The sequence below is a fragment of the Mus caroli genome, unplaced genomic scaffold, assembly GCF_978045245.1.
Source record: "Mus caroli unplaced genomic scaffold, Mus_caroli_1 scaffold_1, whole genome shotgun sequence".
Taxonomy (NCBI): domain Eukaryota; kingdom Metazoa; phylum Chordata; class Mammalia; order Rodentia; family Muridae; genus Mus; species Mus caroli.
In genome coordinates, this window is record NW_028227256.1 from 74470543 (window position 1) to 74485174 (window position 14632).

A 14632-nucleotide genomic window follows, 5' to 3' on the forward strand; every position below is an offset into this window, starting at 1 on the left:
AGGCCAACAATGCCCAGAGATTCAGCTCAGCTCACAAGGGTTCTGCCTCACTATGGACACAGGCTAGCCCAACCTCTCAGTCCTCCTACCTCAGCTTCCAGAGTGCTGGGTGTCACCAGGCCTGGCTTCCACCATCCTTTTTGACAGCAACATTCGGTAGCTCTCAGAAGCAAGAGATGATGAAGGGCAAAGGTAACTTGGCTTCTCTAGGCTCAGATGCTCAGTCTGTGACTTCCTCCACTGTTGGCACTGTCATTTGTACTCTAACTAAAGCCCTGGGTCACACTTCTTTGTCAGGAGTTCCCATCTCCTCTCTGCTCACCTGTTGTCCTATTTAAATACATGTAGTTGTCTCAGATAAACAGAGCAGACAGCCTGGTAGGGAGAAGAATTAGCTGAGTGAGCACCCTGCTGCTGCAGGCCTGTCAGCTACCTGGCTCCAGGCAGCCCTTCCCTTGACAGCTTTATGGCCGGCACTAAGGAAGAATCAATATGAGGGCAAGGGGCTGACATTTCATTTTCTAAAAACTGATCCATTGAGGACCAATCACCAAGCAGTGTTTATCAGACTTGGGAAGTGACTTTTTTTTTTTTTTAATGAGAGGGAAGGAGCAGGAGGAGTCATCACTGGGTAACTCGACAGGCTCAATTCTCTAAGGAGGGGGATGGCCTCATAATTGGAAATCTCATGCATCCTTCTGCCACTCTCCCCTTCTATAATAAAATGATCAATAAAAGCACAAAGGGAATTAAGTCCTCAGACATGAGGATGCTGCCTTCTGCAGCCCCAATTTTTAGTGTTCCAGTCTCCCAGCATTACAGTGTCCTTGCTTTTCTTTCTTCTCACCAAAGCTAAAATTTGACACTAAACAGTAACAAGGAGTGGCTTATCTAACTGCCTGAGTCTGAGTCTGAGTCTGACTGCTGTGTTTGGGGACACTTTTAAAACAACTGCAACCAAGAATGGAGAGAGAGAGAGAGAGAGAGAGAGAGAGAGAGAGAGAGAGGAATTTTATAGAAAAGCTGGACCACAAGATGAGTACAGTCTACAAGATGAGTTCATTTGCCAGGTGCTTGAAATGCTCATGCTCCCCTAAGCATCACACAGTAGACAGACTTTTTAGGCTACTGTCTCTGAAGTAGAGGCTATTCATGGTTTTCATTAATTTTTACCATTTTAATATGTCCAGTGTTTATATTTGAAACACTGAAATATGCATTAGTGTAAACAAATGTCTGTCACGTAATTTCCACCCACCCACACATCTCATTCTTTTCTCTGCAACTGGATGAGTTCAGGACAATGTACCACTTCCTATGCATTATACAATGCATTCTTTACAGGACACACACACACAGAAGTAAAATCTCAAGGCAGGGCAGCAGGTAGGGAAAAGTCTTGATTGCCTTTCAAAGTTTTCCTTCTTGGAGACATAACTCACAGCTCTGGTTGAATACGTCTACTTGTAGACTTTGCAAAACAGAATGAAGCCAATGACAAACACAGAGACACCATACAGAGCAACACATCGTTCCATACTGTGCTAGCACTGGAGTGAACAAATGGGCCTTTGTATATATACTGGGGTGCTCTACAGAGCAAGGGTGAAATCAAGATACTGGGAGATGCACGGGCCTCTCAGGGAAACTCTTACATTGGTTCATCACCCTACTGTCAATGCGTGTCAATGGGAAGTAACAGCATTGTGGCTTGCAAACAGGATGGAGACAGCCAGAGACATTGGTGAGGTCATCAGCAGGTGGATGGGACAATCTGACAGTTGGTGGCTGATTGGCCAAGCATAGCTCTCAGGATCCATACAGAGCTCTAACTACAGTCATACCAACAAGACGATGTGGAATAAGCACCCTATCTTCCTCTACGTCACTTTCATCCTCTCTCACTTGAAGAGCCTTATACATAAGAAGATCATATTTACAACAAAAGCCCTGCTGTGGGAAATCATGAATGTGGTATATGGTGAGAAGCGGCTAAGATAAGAATCGGCACAGCTGATGATGATGCCCCATGATACTATGTACTGGTCAGTGTGAACAATTGGACAGAGGTGATAGGAAGAAGACCATGCAACCAAGCCATTACTATTTCTCTTTCAAGTATAAAGATACACCTTCAATGCACACAGGATAACTACACTGTCCAATCAGATTCTCTTCCAAGAGAAACATCACTGTGCTCAGAATGATCAATGAGGGTTTTGAAAACGTCAATGTTTTCCAAGGGATGGGGAGGCACAGTGCTTACATTCTTTACCATTTGTGTTAACCAATATCATGCTGAAGTACCTACTGTGTTACTATGGTACCTAACATGTTTATCACTACAAGTAGTATCACTCTCAGATAGCACTGCTATCTTATAGAAGAAAATACTGCTGTCAGATGGCAATGCTCAGGTTTTGGGTCTGCGTTTTATACAGCTTTTCTCACCCTTGGTGCATGCAGAGTCCAGACTTAACAGGGCTAAATGGTACGGGCACGCAAGGGAAGACAGAAACCTCCTGAAGAAAACTGGGAAGGAGCGCGAGGCACTTCTGTTCTTACCTTCGGCTGATCACAAAAGCTGCAATGAGAATGACCACGAGGACCACACTGCCAGAGACGGAGACCAGCAGGACAGTGGAGTTGGCTCCATCGCCAATGATGCGGGAAGGCACTGGAATGACAAGTACATGGGGTCACATGGGGGCAGTCCTAAGAGGAGGAACTTGTTAGCCCATTCAACATCCATGTTAGCAAATCCATGCCACAGCATCCATTAGGCAAATCCCACACCACCACCCCCAACCATTCTGCGATGAATATAAAAATATATGTTGATGCCTTAATATCTTTTGGGTTTTTTTTTTTTTTTGGTAAAAAAAAAAAAATTCACATACTGAAAAACTATATTCCTTGGAAAAAACACATTTGGAAAACTCATAAGGTTTGCCCTGTCTTTATCACCTCTGTTAAAATCCAGCCTATAGACAGAGGTCGGCTCAGAGCAACCTCCTCCTTATAGCCTTCCTGTAAACACCAAGAATGCCAGTGTCCCTTAGAGTCATCTCTACCTTCCCATCCGTCTTCTTCATCCTCACTTAATAACCCTCCAATATGAACAATTTATATCTGTAACAGATGTTGAGAATTTCTGTTCCAGCATCTCCCTATCGAGTAGGCCCAGCCTAGGTTAAGTAATTAAGGAGGTGGAGATCTCTTGCTCAGTAAACTGTGTTCCAGCTCTCCAGCGAGCAAGACTTAATGTTTCTACAAAGGACTTAAAAACATACATGCACACTAATGACACTATTTAAACAGATTCTTAGAAACAAGTAGGAGGGGGGAAAAGGGTAATTTTGGTTCCTTCTTTAATCTTCTCAGGAAGAAAAGTCTTTTTCTTAAAGTGGGGTGGCTACAGAACCTTCAATTAGTCAGGTTAGCAAACCCATTATTCATGGTTGGTAGAAAGTTCAAAAAGATAAACATTGACATCGTTTTTCATTCATAGGAAGACAGATGAGAAACTCTTATGAAAACGTTCTCCTTCAAACAGCACAAGGGTTTCTAAGAGGTAGATATTGGCTCTTGTGTTTCATGCAAATATCCACAGTAGCTAAATGTTTACCTACACAGCTCTTTGGGTTTCACTAGAGTGGGGCTGAACCTATAAATGAAGTGTCTGGGAATCAGTGGCACCTGGGTGGTCTCGGTTACCTGTATTAGTAGTGACTTCCAGGGGCTCGCTGAAGTCTCCGTAGCCGGCAGCGGTCCTGGCTCGCACGTGGAAAACATAGGAAGTCAGAGGGTTCAGGCCTTTGATATCTGTGTTCCTGGCAGCTGTCCGGACTATGCGATAGCTGCGTTCATTCTGATCCTACATGAGAGTGAAGCAAATTGGTGAGCTGGGAAATGAGTCCTCTGACTCTAGGTAGCAGGGGGAGGAGAATCTAGGTAGAGGGGGAGGAGACTTTAGGTAGGAGGGGGAGGAGACTCTAGCTAGGAGGGGGAGGAGTCTCCAGGTGTGAGGGAAGAGACTCCAGCTCCCCAGGAGTCTGGAAGCAAATAACTAGACATCAGGTTTCCTAAGCCCTATATTCTCTGCAGTATTCTGCAGTGTTGAAGTACTGGTGTCTCTTTTGACAGTTCAAAAAAAAAAAAAAAGTTCACGCTCATTATTGGCATTGACTATTCTGTTTTTGTTTTTTTAATTTATAATCTTTTGGAGTTTTGAGAATGAAGCCATCTGTTTTTGAAAGGAATATCAAGTGATAGTTGATTTTTTTTCTAGTTTTTTTTTTTACCCCCAAATTATTAAGAAATTGTAATCAGCATCACTATCTTTTATTTCAGACCCTTATCCCTTGTGTGTGTGTCCTCTGAGTCCTCCTTGGTGTGCAATGGTCTGGAACACAACTATGCATTGGAAACCATGCATTTCTATTCCTTCTACATGATACCCTGCCCCACTTAAGAAGGCCTCTTTTCTGTCTGGAAAGTGGCAAAAAATATAGTCTGACTTCAATTAAACAATCCAGTCTCCCTTTACTTTGAATAAGGAAGCCAATAAGAGACTGTTTTAATTCCAGCTCCTGGGAGGCAGAGGCAGAGGTATCTCTAAATTTGAGGCCAGCCTGGTCCACAAAGTGAGTTCCAGGACAGCCAGGGCTACACAGGGAAACACTGTCTTGGAAAAAAAAAAAAAATCTAAGCAGGGTGAGGGAGGGGGGAGTCTGATTGTTCATTTTCTGGACAAGCTGGGAAGCAAATAGCTCTGTTCAGAACTCTATCTGCTAAGAGACAATTATTTGCAAAATTAATGCCTTTCTATAAGGGGCTGAGGAATGTAATTTTCCTCTGCCAATTTTCTGTTAAAAATCATCAAAACCCACACCTTTATTTTGAACAGCAGTAATCTGCTTAAACATATCATTATTTTAGCAGTTATGAGGCATGCTCTGTGATAGAAGGTATATAGATTAGGCCTTGATTTCTTTTATTCAAAAGAAAATATAATTATATTAGAACGTTGTGTGTGTGTTTCAAGATAACGAGCCAAATATTACATCTCATAATCAGATTTGTGGGGAAATCAAGATGCATTTGATTTTCTTTTTGCTGCTGTTTCATGATTTAGAACTGTCTAGTACTTGAACAACACAGAGGAAGGAACAGTGAGAAAGAAAGGGAAGGAGAAAGAAGAAGAAGAAGAAGGAAAGCAAAGAAGAAAGAAAGGAGTACCTTTTCATAATATTTGACTTCATATTCTAAGATGACTCCGTTTGGTCGATCTGGTTCCAGCCAAGCCAGAGCTACGCTGTATCTTGTAACTTCTTTAGCCTGGACCAAAGCAATGGATGATGGTGCTATCGGGGAGAAAGACAGAAAGGCAGAAATAATAATCTTACTTTAGAAAGAAACATATTTTAGAAACCACAACTCAACAATTGCACTTGACTTCAGAGCCCCATGCCTTCCTGTTGGCCGCGTTGCCCTTCTCCAGCCAAGAGCATTTATCATTACCATTATATCCAGACCTTCCTCTGTATAGGGTTTGTCTTTAAAAGATCAATTGTGAGGAGACTGAAGACTCAACGCTGTGGGTAGGGCTTGCTCTGCAATCATGAGGGCCTGAGTCTGGATCAACAGTACCCACAGAAAACCTGGGTGTGGTTGGCAGTGATTTGTAAAGCTGGAAGTAGAGGGGTGAATGGGGAAGGGTGGAGGAAGACAGTGGTGATCTGACTAGGTTTGGTTCCCATGGATTCGGGTGTTTAAAACAGTATTAGGAGGTGTGGCCTTATTGGAGGAGGTATGGCCTTATAGGAGGAGGTGTGTCACTGGAGGTGGGCTTTGCCCAGTGCAAAAGACAGCCAGCCAACCTTTCTACTCCCTTCAAATCAAGAGGTAGAACTCTCAGTTCCTCCACCACCACCATGTCTGCCTGCAAGTTGCCAAGCTTCCTGCCAGGATGATAAGGGACTGAACCTCTGAAACTGTAACCCAGCCCCAATTAAAAGTTTGCCTTTATAAGAATTGCCTTTGCCATGGTGTCTCTTCACTGAAATGGACACACTAACTAAAACAAGGACAGTGGATATTCTATACCTGATGGCCACTGCAAAATTGGGCATGGAAATGGGTGCGCACACACACACACACACACACACACACACACACTCAACTGTGAAGCAAAGGGTTGGTAACTTTAGCAGCCCAGTGTCAATTCCTTGGTTCCTGAAACTGCCTTTGCTATATTGGGTCTTGGGTACAGGGTTCACTGCCTGTTTAGTATCCTTTTATAAGTCCTATTTGCCTCAGGCAGAACCTCCATTCAAGCTGAGCAAGCCTTTCACCCTGCCTCCAAGTACTGAGGCTTCTTACTGATACTTAATTGTATACAAGCAGGAGGATTTGCCACTCTTCCACAGTTACTGTGGGGAATGCTGGAAGGCAAGTGATTTACACACTTTCCAATATAAATAAAAGTACTGCTTACTTACAGTAAGACTTTCCCATTTAAGCACGGCCATGCAAATAATGAAGAACACCAATAAAAGCCATGATGGTCTCCCTGGACATCAATGACATTATGGAAGTATTTTACAAGAGGTTCAAGTTGTTGTTCTTATGCCTGGTGGGTAGAAAACCTTCCTTTCTACCAGGAAAAACATGAAAGCAGTTTTCACTGGGGTGGGGGTGGGGGGGCAGGGAAAGGTGGCACATACTAGAGATTTATAAAACCAGGCTGCCCAATGCTTTCATCTCTCCTCCATGGAGTTGCCATCTCTGGGCAGCTGTTAGTCAGCTTAGTCAGCTCTGCTGTGACAGACATGGGCCAGTGCCAATGTGAATCCCCAGAGAGAAAAGGAAACTTCCCTGAAATCCTTCATCTTATCTCACAAAGCTGGACTCAAGTACCAGAGATTAGGGGGCTTGCTAAATTGAATGCATATTCACCTTACTCCCCAAACTGTGGGAATGTAAAAATGGGCTTCTGACAAATGAATGTTAGCCTCCCTCATACCCCTGGGGCTGCCAACTCTCAATGCAGAAAGGGATAAGTAAAATAAGTTAACACCAGAAACAGAATATGGAAAGAGTCCAGACCCGCCTGACCATACATGATGCTTATGTATCCTAGCAGCAGAGTGGCGTGGATAGACCCGTCATAAAAGTAAGACTTTCTATGACAGAGCCAATCCAGCAAGGGTTGTCTCCTTGAGGCAGATACTGACAGCCTGACATCTCTGTTAGGGATGCCTTAGGATGGAAACATACATTCAGACATCCCTCCTAATCTCTCTCTCTCTCTCTCTCTCTCCCTCCCCACATCCAAAGCTATTCCAGATTGGAACTCAGGCATAAACACCATTGAAAGATACAGTGTATACACATGGTCTCCATCAAAGGCAAGGCCAAGGTTAGTAATACCCAACTGGATGAACAAAGCTGCAAGCAGCGGACATATGGTAGCCACTGAACATCTGAAGAAAATGAAGAACGGAAATGTGCTCGTTAGATGTATTAACACACACACACACACACACACACACACACACACACACACACACATCATGTTTTTCTTTTTCTGTGCTGGCTGGCATAGAACTTTTATCCTATAGAATTCAAGGAGCAAGTTTCTTAAATATAGAGGTAGAGAGGCAGCCAGGCTCAGGAGGCTGCCTGGCTGTGAAAAGCCATTTCACTCCAGGTAATAAATATATTGCCTAACAGAGCACTTTAGCATACACTCCATAAAAGGGGGCTCTTTTAAGCTTCGAAGTTCGAGATTGGGAAATGAAATAGAAAAGTGAAGCCATTACAGAAGAGGCAGGAGGGAAGCAAATCAGAAAATTATCAAATGAACTTTCTCTCAGAAACAGTCTGGGTTGGATTCTGAAAAAGAATTGACAGAGTCTCTGGGCAACAATGGCCTGGATGCCCCCAGAGAGTGCCACTGGACTGAAATGGCTTCTCTCTGGCTAGGTTATGAGGACACCGCAGCACGGGGAAATGAATCCAATTTCAATTTTTGAAGTCTGAGCAGCAGCATTCCTGTAGCGGCTCAAAAGGGATCTAAGCTTAGCCTGGCTCTTTGAAACTCTCAAGCAGGGAGACAATACAACCCCTTGGTTAACAAAATAGTCTTAAAGCACACTTCCGTGGGACACGGATGTGCATGCACTGATGGGAAGGGAAATGGGCAGAGTGGATCTTGTCTGAAATGTCCTAAAAATGCAGGAGAGAGAGAAATGAAGGAGGAACACAATGGGAAGAAGGAAAGACAATGAAACCGATCGGATGAGGCCAGGAAGAATTCTGAATTGATACACTTGCCTTTGGTACGTACCATTTACAGAAATATAGAACACAGAGCTCTAATTCACAAAAAGTACCCCATGATATGACTGTCCTATTTGAATTCTTGATTGCACAGCTGTTCTGGGGCGGAGGGGGGTGTTTAACTGGGCACAGTGACAAAAGCCATCTATGGGCTGGTGAGGCCAGGAACCATACCTAGGTCAGGCATTTGCACATGGAGCGCTCACACAGAAGAGCTTCATCCCTCCCCTGGGAAGAAACTCGGGCCTGAGAAAATGTCAGCTCTGCCATACTGCCACTTTGGGAAAGAGGCAACTTGGATGTCCTCCACATCACAAGCCACATGTGGGTTCGCCCCTCATCTTTTTCTACCCCATTTCCGATGCAGCCTCCAATTCTACATCTGGAAGCCATCAGCTTGCCGTGTGCGCCTGCCTGCCTGCAGCTCTGTTTCCCTCGATGAGGCACTTGGCAATGGAATGTCCCAATCGGTCCCTTAGCTCAGTGGTTCCCAAGCATCAATAGGTCTTCTCACACTGCCCATGTGCCACCACCCTCTAGCCCCTGACAAGTTGTATCATGAATACATAACATTTATCTGAAACTGTGGTTATACTGAAAGGAAACTTCCCATTAGTAGATTAAGCACTTCCAATTAATGGCAGACAACCATAGCAATATAAAATCAGCCTTCACTCTTGCCTCCCCAAATTTAGTTAAAATGTGAGATTACCCAGCATCCAAGAAACATTGAGGCTCTCCAGCACTGACTTGAGATCCTGACCTTGGCATACTCAGAATTACTGAGAATGTTGAGAAAAAACCCTAACTTTACATAGAGCAACCCCTTCCTTTGTTACAGCCCAGTAGTCCTTCGCTGGGACCACCCTCAGTGCCATCACGATATCTACACAAATCTGTCTATCCCCAGTCCATCTAGAAATGTACTGGTTTTGTTTGTTTGATGTTCTGGTTTTTGTTTTTGTTTTGTTTTGTTTTGTTTTGTTTTGTTTTTCCAGACAGGGTTTCTCTGTATAGCCCTAGTTGTCCTGGAACCTGCTCTATAGATTAGGCTGGCCTTAAACTCAAGAGATCCACCTGCTTCTGCCTCTGCCTCCTGAGTGCTAAGATTATAAGGATGTACCGCCATACCTGGGTTTAACCACACATCATCATCATCACCATCACTACCACCACCACCATCATCATCATAGTGCTGGGATCCTACCCAGAGCCCTGAGAATTCTTTGCAAGTCCTTTACCGTCAAACTATGTCCCCAGTCCTACTACCCATGCCTGTTTTAAAAGCCAGAAATTTTCAGTGGCGCACTGCAAGAAGGGATAATGACACTAATTGGTAATATACGGGTAGGGAAAGATGGATATGAAGCTGGCAAAGGCAAGCAGGAGGAGAGGGTGATATCTAAATAAAGGTTTATGTTCTCACTCAATTATGCCCATAATTTTCAAGGTTTTGTGGCAATGTTCCGAATAGCAAACAGATGACAATTGTCCTAGTTTGAGATGTGGCTAAAAGAACAACTTCTCCTCTTAGTCTCAAGGGAATGTTGTTTTCTTTAATCCTAAGGATATTCTTCATTGCCTTTTTTACTTACAAACCATACCAGCATAACCATTCAGCCATTCCAAAACAAACAAAAACAACCCCCAAAAAACAAAAAACAAACAAACAAACAACCCCAAGGATGCTGTATGCCTCTGCTTTGAAGTTTATATTGGAACTGAAGCACTGCATAGGACAAGATAATACTGAGACTGGAGGATGGGGTAAGGAGAAAGGTAACTTAGGTCACAAAGTATTTCTCATTAATTTGAGGTAAGGCCTGTCAAGGTTTTTCTGCCATCTAGGTTGGGAATGGTGGAGCATGCCTGTAATCTTAGCACTGGGGAGGTTGGTGCAGGTCAATCAGAGATTCGAGGTTAAACTCCGCTACACAGTAAACCCAAGGGCCAGCTCATGCCACTTGAGACCTTGTCTCAAAAGACTTGCATGATGAGGAAGCAAGATAGATAAGGGTGAAGCTGGGACAAATGAACAGAAATTCTCTCTCTGGTTCTGTGTGGAAGGACTCCTACAATGCATGAAAAAGATAATTATTCAATCCATATATTTTTCACCTAATAATAATAGAATGCTGGACTAACTTGGAAGAAAATTGGGGGCAAGAAGTGTCTTATTCTATATTGGTCGTCACTACAGATGGAGCATGTGTGGTCAGTACATTTGAGTGAATAATAATGAGCTAAATCTTAAAATTGATAAACTTGTGTGTGTGTGTGTGTGTGTGTGTGTGTGTGTGTGGACAGTGAAACAGTTCCTGAATATTAAGTGCCAGTCACGAATGCTCCTTCAACCCCCACCACACCCCCCAGCATCCACCTCTCATGACCTTTGGCGGGTTTAGTTTTGTCATCTAGCTTAACCAAGACATTGACAATAGGCAGCGAAGCAGATGACAGTCCTAATTATAAATGGGATCTCTGTTGGCGAGGTCCACATGACGTTTCTGAACACTTTTCAAACACGCAGGCTGTAAAATGTCATTCAAATGTAAGTTAACAGGAAAGCCAGGCTTCACTGCACCTGTTCCAGACATTTTGAGGGACTGCTCTTTAGGATGACAGAGGTGTTGACAATTTACTCACTGTTTCTCATCTGTACCTCTAGGTTAGATGCGAATAGTTTTCCTGACATCTTAATTGTGAGGAAGGACATAGTTGAGATTTCTAGGTCATTTCCTGAAACTCAGAAGGTCCCCAACATTCCTTTTGTTATACAAGACTGTATGGACCACTGCAGACAAACAGCTGGAGCAGGAGACATCACTGTATATCCCTGGGAATATCCATCATGCCACATAAGAGGAATCAAGGGCACTCTGCAGTCAGACTTGGAACATCAAGATTTAACAATTGGAACAGACTGCCTTTCCACACACCAACGGAAACAAATAAAGTTATTTGTAAAATAAAGCAAAAGCTAGAGAAGACAAAAGGGGAATATTCACCCAGGTTTGGACGTTGAATGAACTGAGCTTTCTAATAGAAAACCAAGATAAATTTCACACATCTCCAACTACCGCCAACCCCCATTATCTGACATTCCAAATTCAACATATCCCTGAGAAAATGAGAATTTAGACTCTCCATTTGCTCTGTACCTAAGGTTGCATCTGGTTTGTGAAAAGACCACAAAGCATTCAGAAGGCACATGTGGTTTTATCTCCGTGTGTGTTTTGGATAAACAGAAACCGCATAGATTAGAGGGCTCCATCGTGACTAACGGTGGCACATTTCACCAGGAGAAAGAATTACAGGGGATGCTTTGATGTCAAACAGAGGTGGCTCCCTTTAAGAACGTGGTAAATTTAACTTTCTTTGGTTCAAAGCTCAGCAATTCTCCTTGCTCCCTACTGATGTGAATACTGCAATTTTCTTTTATTCACTTCCTCAATGACTTGCCATTAAACACCTACAAGTCATTTTACTGCCTCAGTTTGGTGCTTGAGATACCCAGATGAGATGAGGAAGAGAAAAGAAGACAAGGAGAAAAGATCCAGGGAAAGATGTACTCAACTCCTGGGCTGTAGTCCACTGCTTTCTTGTGTCCACTGAGCATCGTGGGCTATGAATGAAAACTGTTGGGGTGTGGATTTAAAGGGGAAAAGGAAACAGCTCAAATAACCCAACCGCTTTACATTCCTGGCTCAATTAGGGTTTGGGGCAGTGGTGAATAGGGCAGGAAATAAACCAATATAATGAAGATAGCTCCTCCCTATGGGTAAGGAAGAGCAAAAACAGCCCTTCAAAGTTTAGAACCCTGAATGGGTGGATGTCAATGGTACACTGACCATGGTATGACCTGAAGATGATGATAGCCACAGCAAGGCTAACTTCCTCCTACCCTGGAATCTGAATTTAAATAGATGATGTGTACTTAAGGGGTCTCTTCCTGATAGAAAAACTAAACGCACAGTTTATAAATACCTCTGCTTTATTCAAACGGCATATTTAAATTTAATTACTCGCAGCTTAAGGTGGTTTTTGTTCAGTCTTTTCTTTCTCAATTCAACACCACAGCTCTGATTTGCCTCATATCAAAGGTTTGTGCATTTTAAAATGCTGTCAAGCATCAAAATGAAATGCTTTGGAGCACTAATGATATCCTTGTGATTAGAGGTTTTACATCTCAGAGAGGCTAAGAACTCTGGTGCTAACATTAATTGCTTTCTTCCACATTCAAGGGGAGAGAAGAATTTCTCATGGGCTCAGCAGTATCTATGGCACAAGGAACTAACCACGGAGCAGTTTCTATAACCAAAAAGGCTATACACTCAGTTTTTTGTTTTTTTTTTAATGCTACTATTCTTAGAGTAGTTAACAAGACCAAAAGCTTCTCATACACACACACACACACACACACACACACACACACACACACACACACACACGATGTTTGCAGCACATTCATTCAGTTAGATTACCTTGGCTATTTCGCCCCCAGTAAATTCCTTTAAAAACTCAACTGCCCCAGGATGCCTGCATAACCTTACCCTACTCTCTACAGCTCTCACTTAAGCTGTTAAGTTACTACACCACATGAGCACATTAACCCTTTGAAACAAAGGATCTGCACTTGGTGGTGCACATCTGTGATCCAGGGGGCAGAGGCAAGAAGGTTGCCCTGATGGCAGAACCATGCTGAGCTTGACAGTTTAAGATCAGACTGAGTTACAATGTGAGACCTTGCCTCAAACACAAAATGAAAGAGAGAGAGAGAGAGAGAAGGAGGGGGGGTTAAGAGCACTGACTGCTCTTCTAGAGGTCCTGAGTTCAAATCCCAGCAACCACCTGGTGGCTCACAACCATCTGTAATGAGATCTGACACCCTCTTCTGGGGTGTCTGAACATAGCTAGTGTACTTACATATAATAATAAATAAATCTAAAAAAAAAAAAAAAAAAAGGAAGAAAAAAAGGAAGGAAGGAAGAACAACCCACCCAACCATCCCAAATTGGGAGGAAAAATGACAACTAAGCAAAAGGTACAGAAAAGCAAAAGTTTATATCATCTGTTGTTTTTCACATTTACAAAAAACACACAGCTTGATTTTCAGCCAAAATCTTCAGAAGAGTCTGAGTTAAATGACATTTATTTACATTTAAATACGGATGGATCCATATGGATTAATTTTAAACTCTGAAACACGGGACGCTTGCATCTTTCCCAGACAGCGTGTTTTCGGAGGGAGGTGCAGCATGTATTTTCAACAAATACTATGCCACAAGCAGTGCATGCGGCTGTTTACTGAAGGGTACAACTGAGCCATGCACCCAAGGATTTTGAGAAATCTGATTTTGGAACAACACTAATAAGGCTTCAATCGAACGGTTTATGTGCTCAAGCTTTACACGGGCTGTCACCCCGTCTCTATTTTTGGCTTAATGTGGAATCCAAACTTTATACAGTTGTCTTGGCACCACCCCCCACTGCCAAGAGGTGGACAGCAAATTACTTTAAACTCTTTACAGAAAGCCATCAATAAAACTTGGAACCATAGGATATGATGTTCCTAACTTTCATGTAAAGGGCTTGAGTGTTGAGGTGGGAGGTGGCGAGACCCCCTCCATTTACTTACTGTCCAGAGATGTGAGTTCCCTTAATCCAAATAGCTGTTTCAAAGATGGAGCTGCCCAGCCAAAACCACATTCCTAGACTCCTTTGTATCCAAGGACGATCATATGACTGAGCCGGGGACTATGGAATTTGGTTGAAGTAATTACTTATTTTCTAGACTCACTCATGAATATCCCCCTTGTGACTCCTCATTCTCTCTCATCTGTAATCTGCCAGCTGGAGGTTGATGCCAACCTTGGCCTGTCCTGGAGGCCTGAGCCAGCTCTCCCCACATTACCACCAACTGAATGTGACTTCAGCAAGAAATTATGTTTTATTGTAATAACCTACTTGTGGATGCTGAGGGTTACAGCAGGTGCCCATTGGAGCGAAGTGGGCCATTTAGCAAAAAAAAAAAAAAAAGACATTTTCATAACAATGAACTCAAATGAAGTGTAGTGTACTGTGGCCAACGGAAGATTGATCTGTGGTCTGAAGCTGCCAGACTGGTGTCCAGGTTCCTTCCAGTTCCTGGCTATGGATGATGGGCAGATCTGCACTCATTTGTGAAGAACTGGAGCATGTTACCCTGAGGTGAGTGGGGCCAGAGGCAGAAGTAAAGGCTCTGCAGGGACATGTGAGTCTTCTTCCAACAGTAGGCTCAGCAAAA

At 43.2% G+C, this 14632-nt stretch overlaps 1 protein-coding gene across 2 annotated transcripts in view; it reads right to left on the reverse strand.

Annotated features, from left to right (window-relative positions):
* Window positions 1–14632, reverse strand: part of Epha4 (EPH receptor A4) — a 142258-nt gene that overhangs the window by 28445 nt on the left and 99181 nt on the right. For both annotated transcript variants that reach the window (XM_021155750.2, XM_021155831.3), the window contains exons 6-8: window positions 5242–5366; window positions 3718–3877; window positions 2566–2677 (exon numbers count right to left, since the gene is read on the reverse strand). In XM_021155750.2, coding sequence (XP_021011409.1) covers window positions 2566–2677; window positions 3718–3877; window positions 5242–5366 — 397 coding nt within the window. The remainder of the gene's footprint in view (window positions 1–2565; window positions 2678–3717; window positions 3878–5241; window positions 5367–14632) is intronic.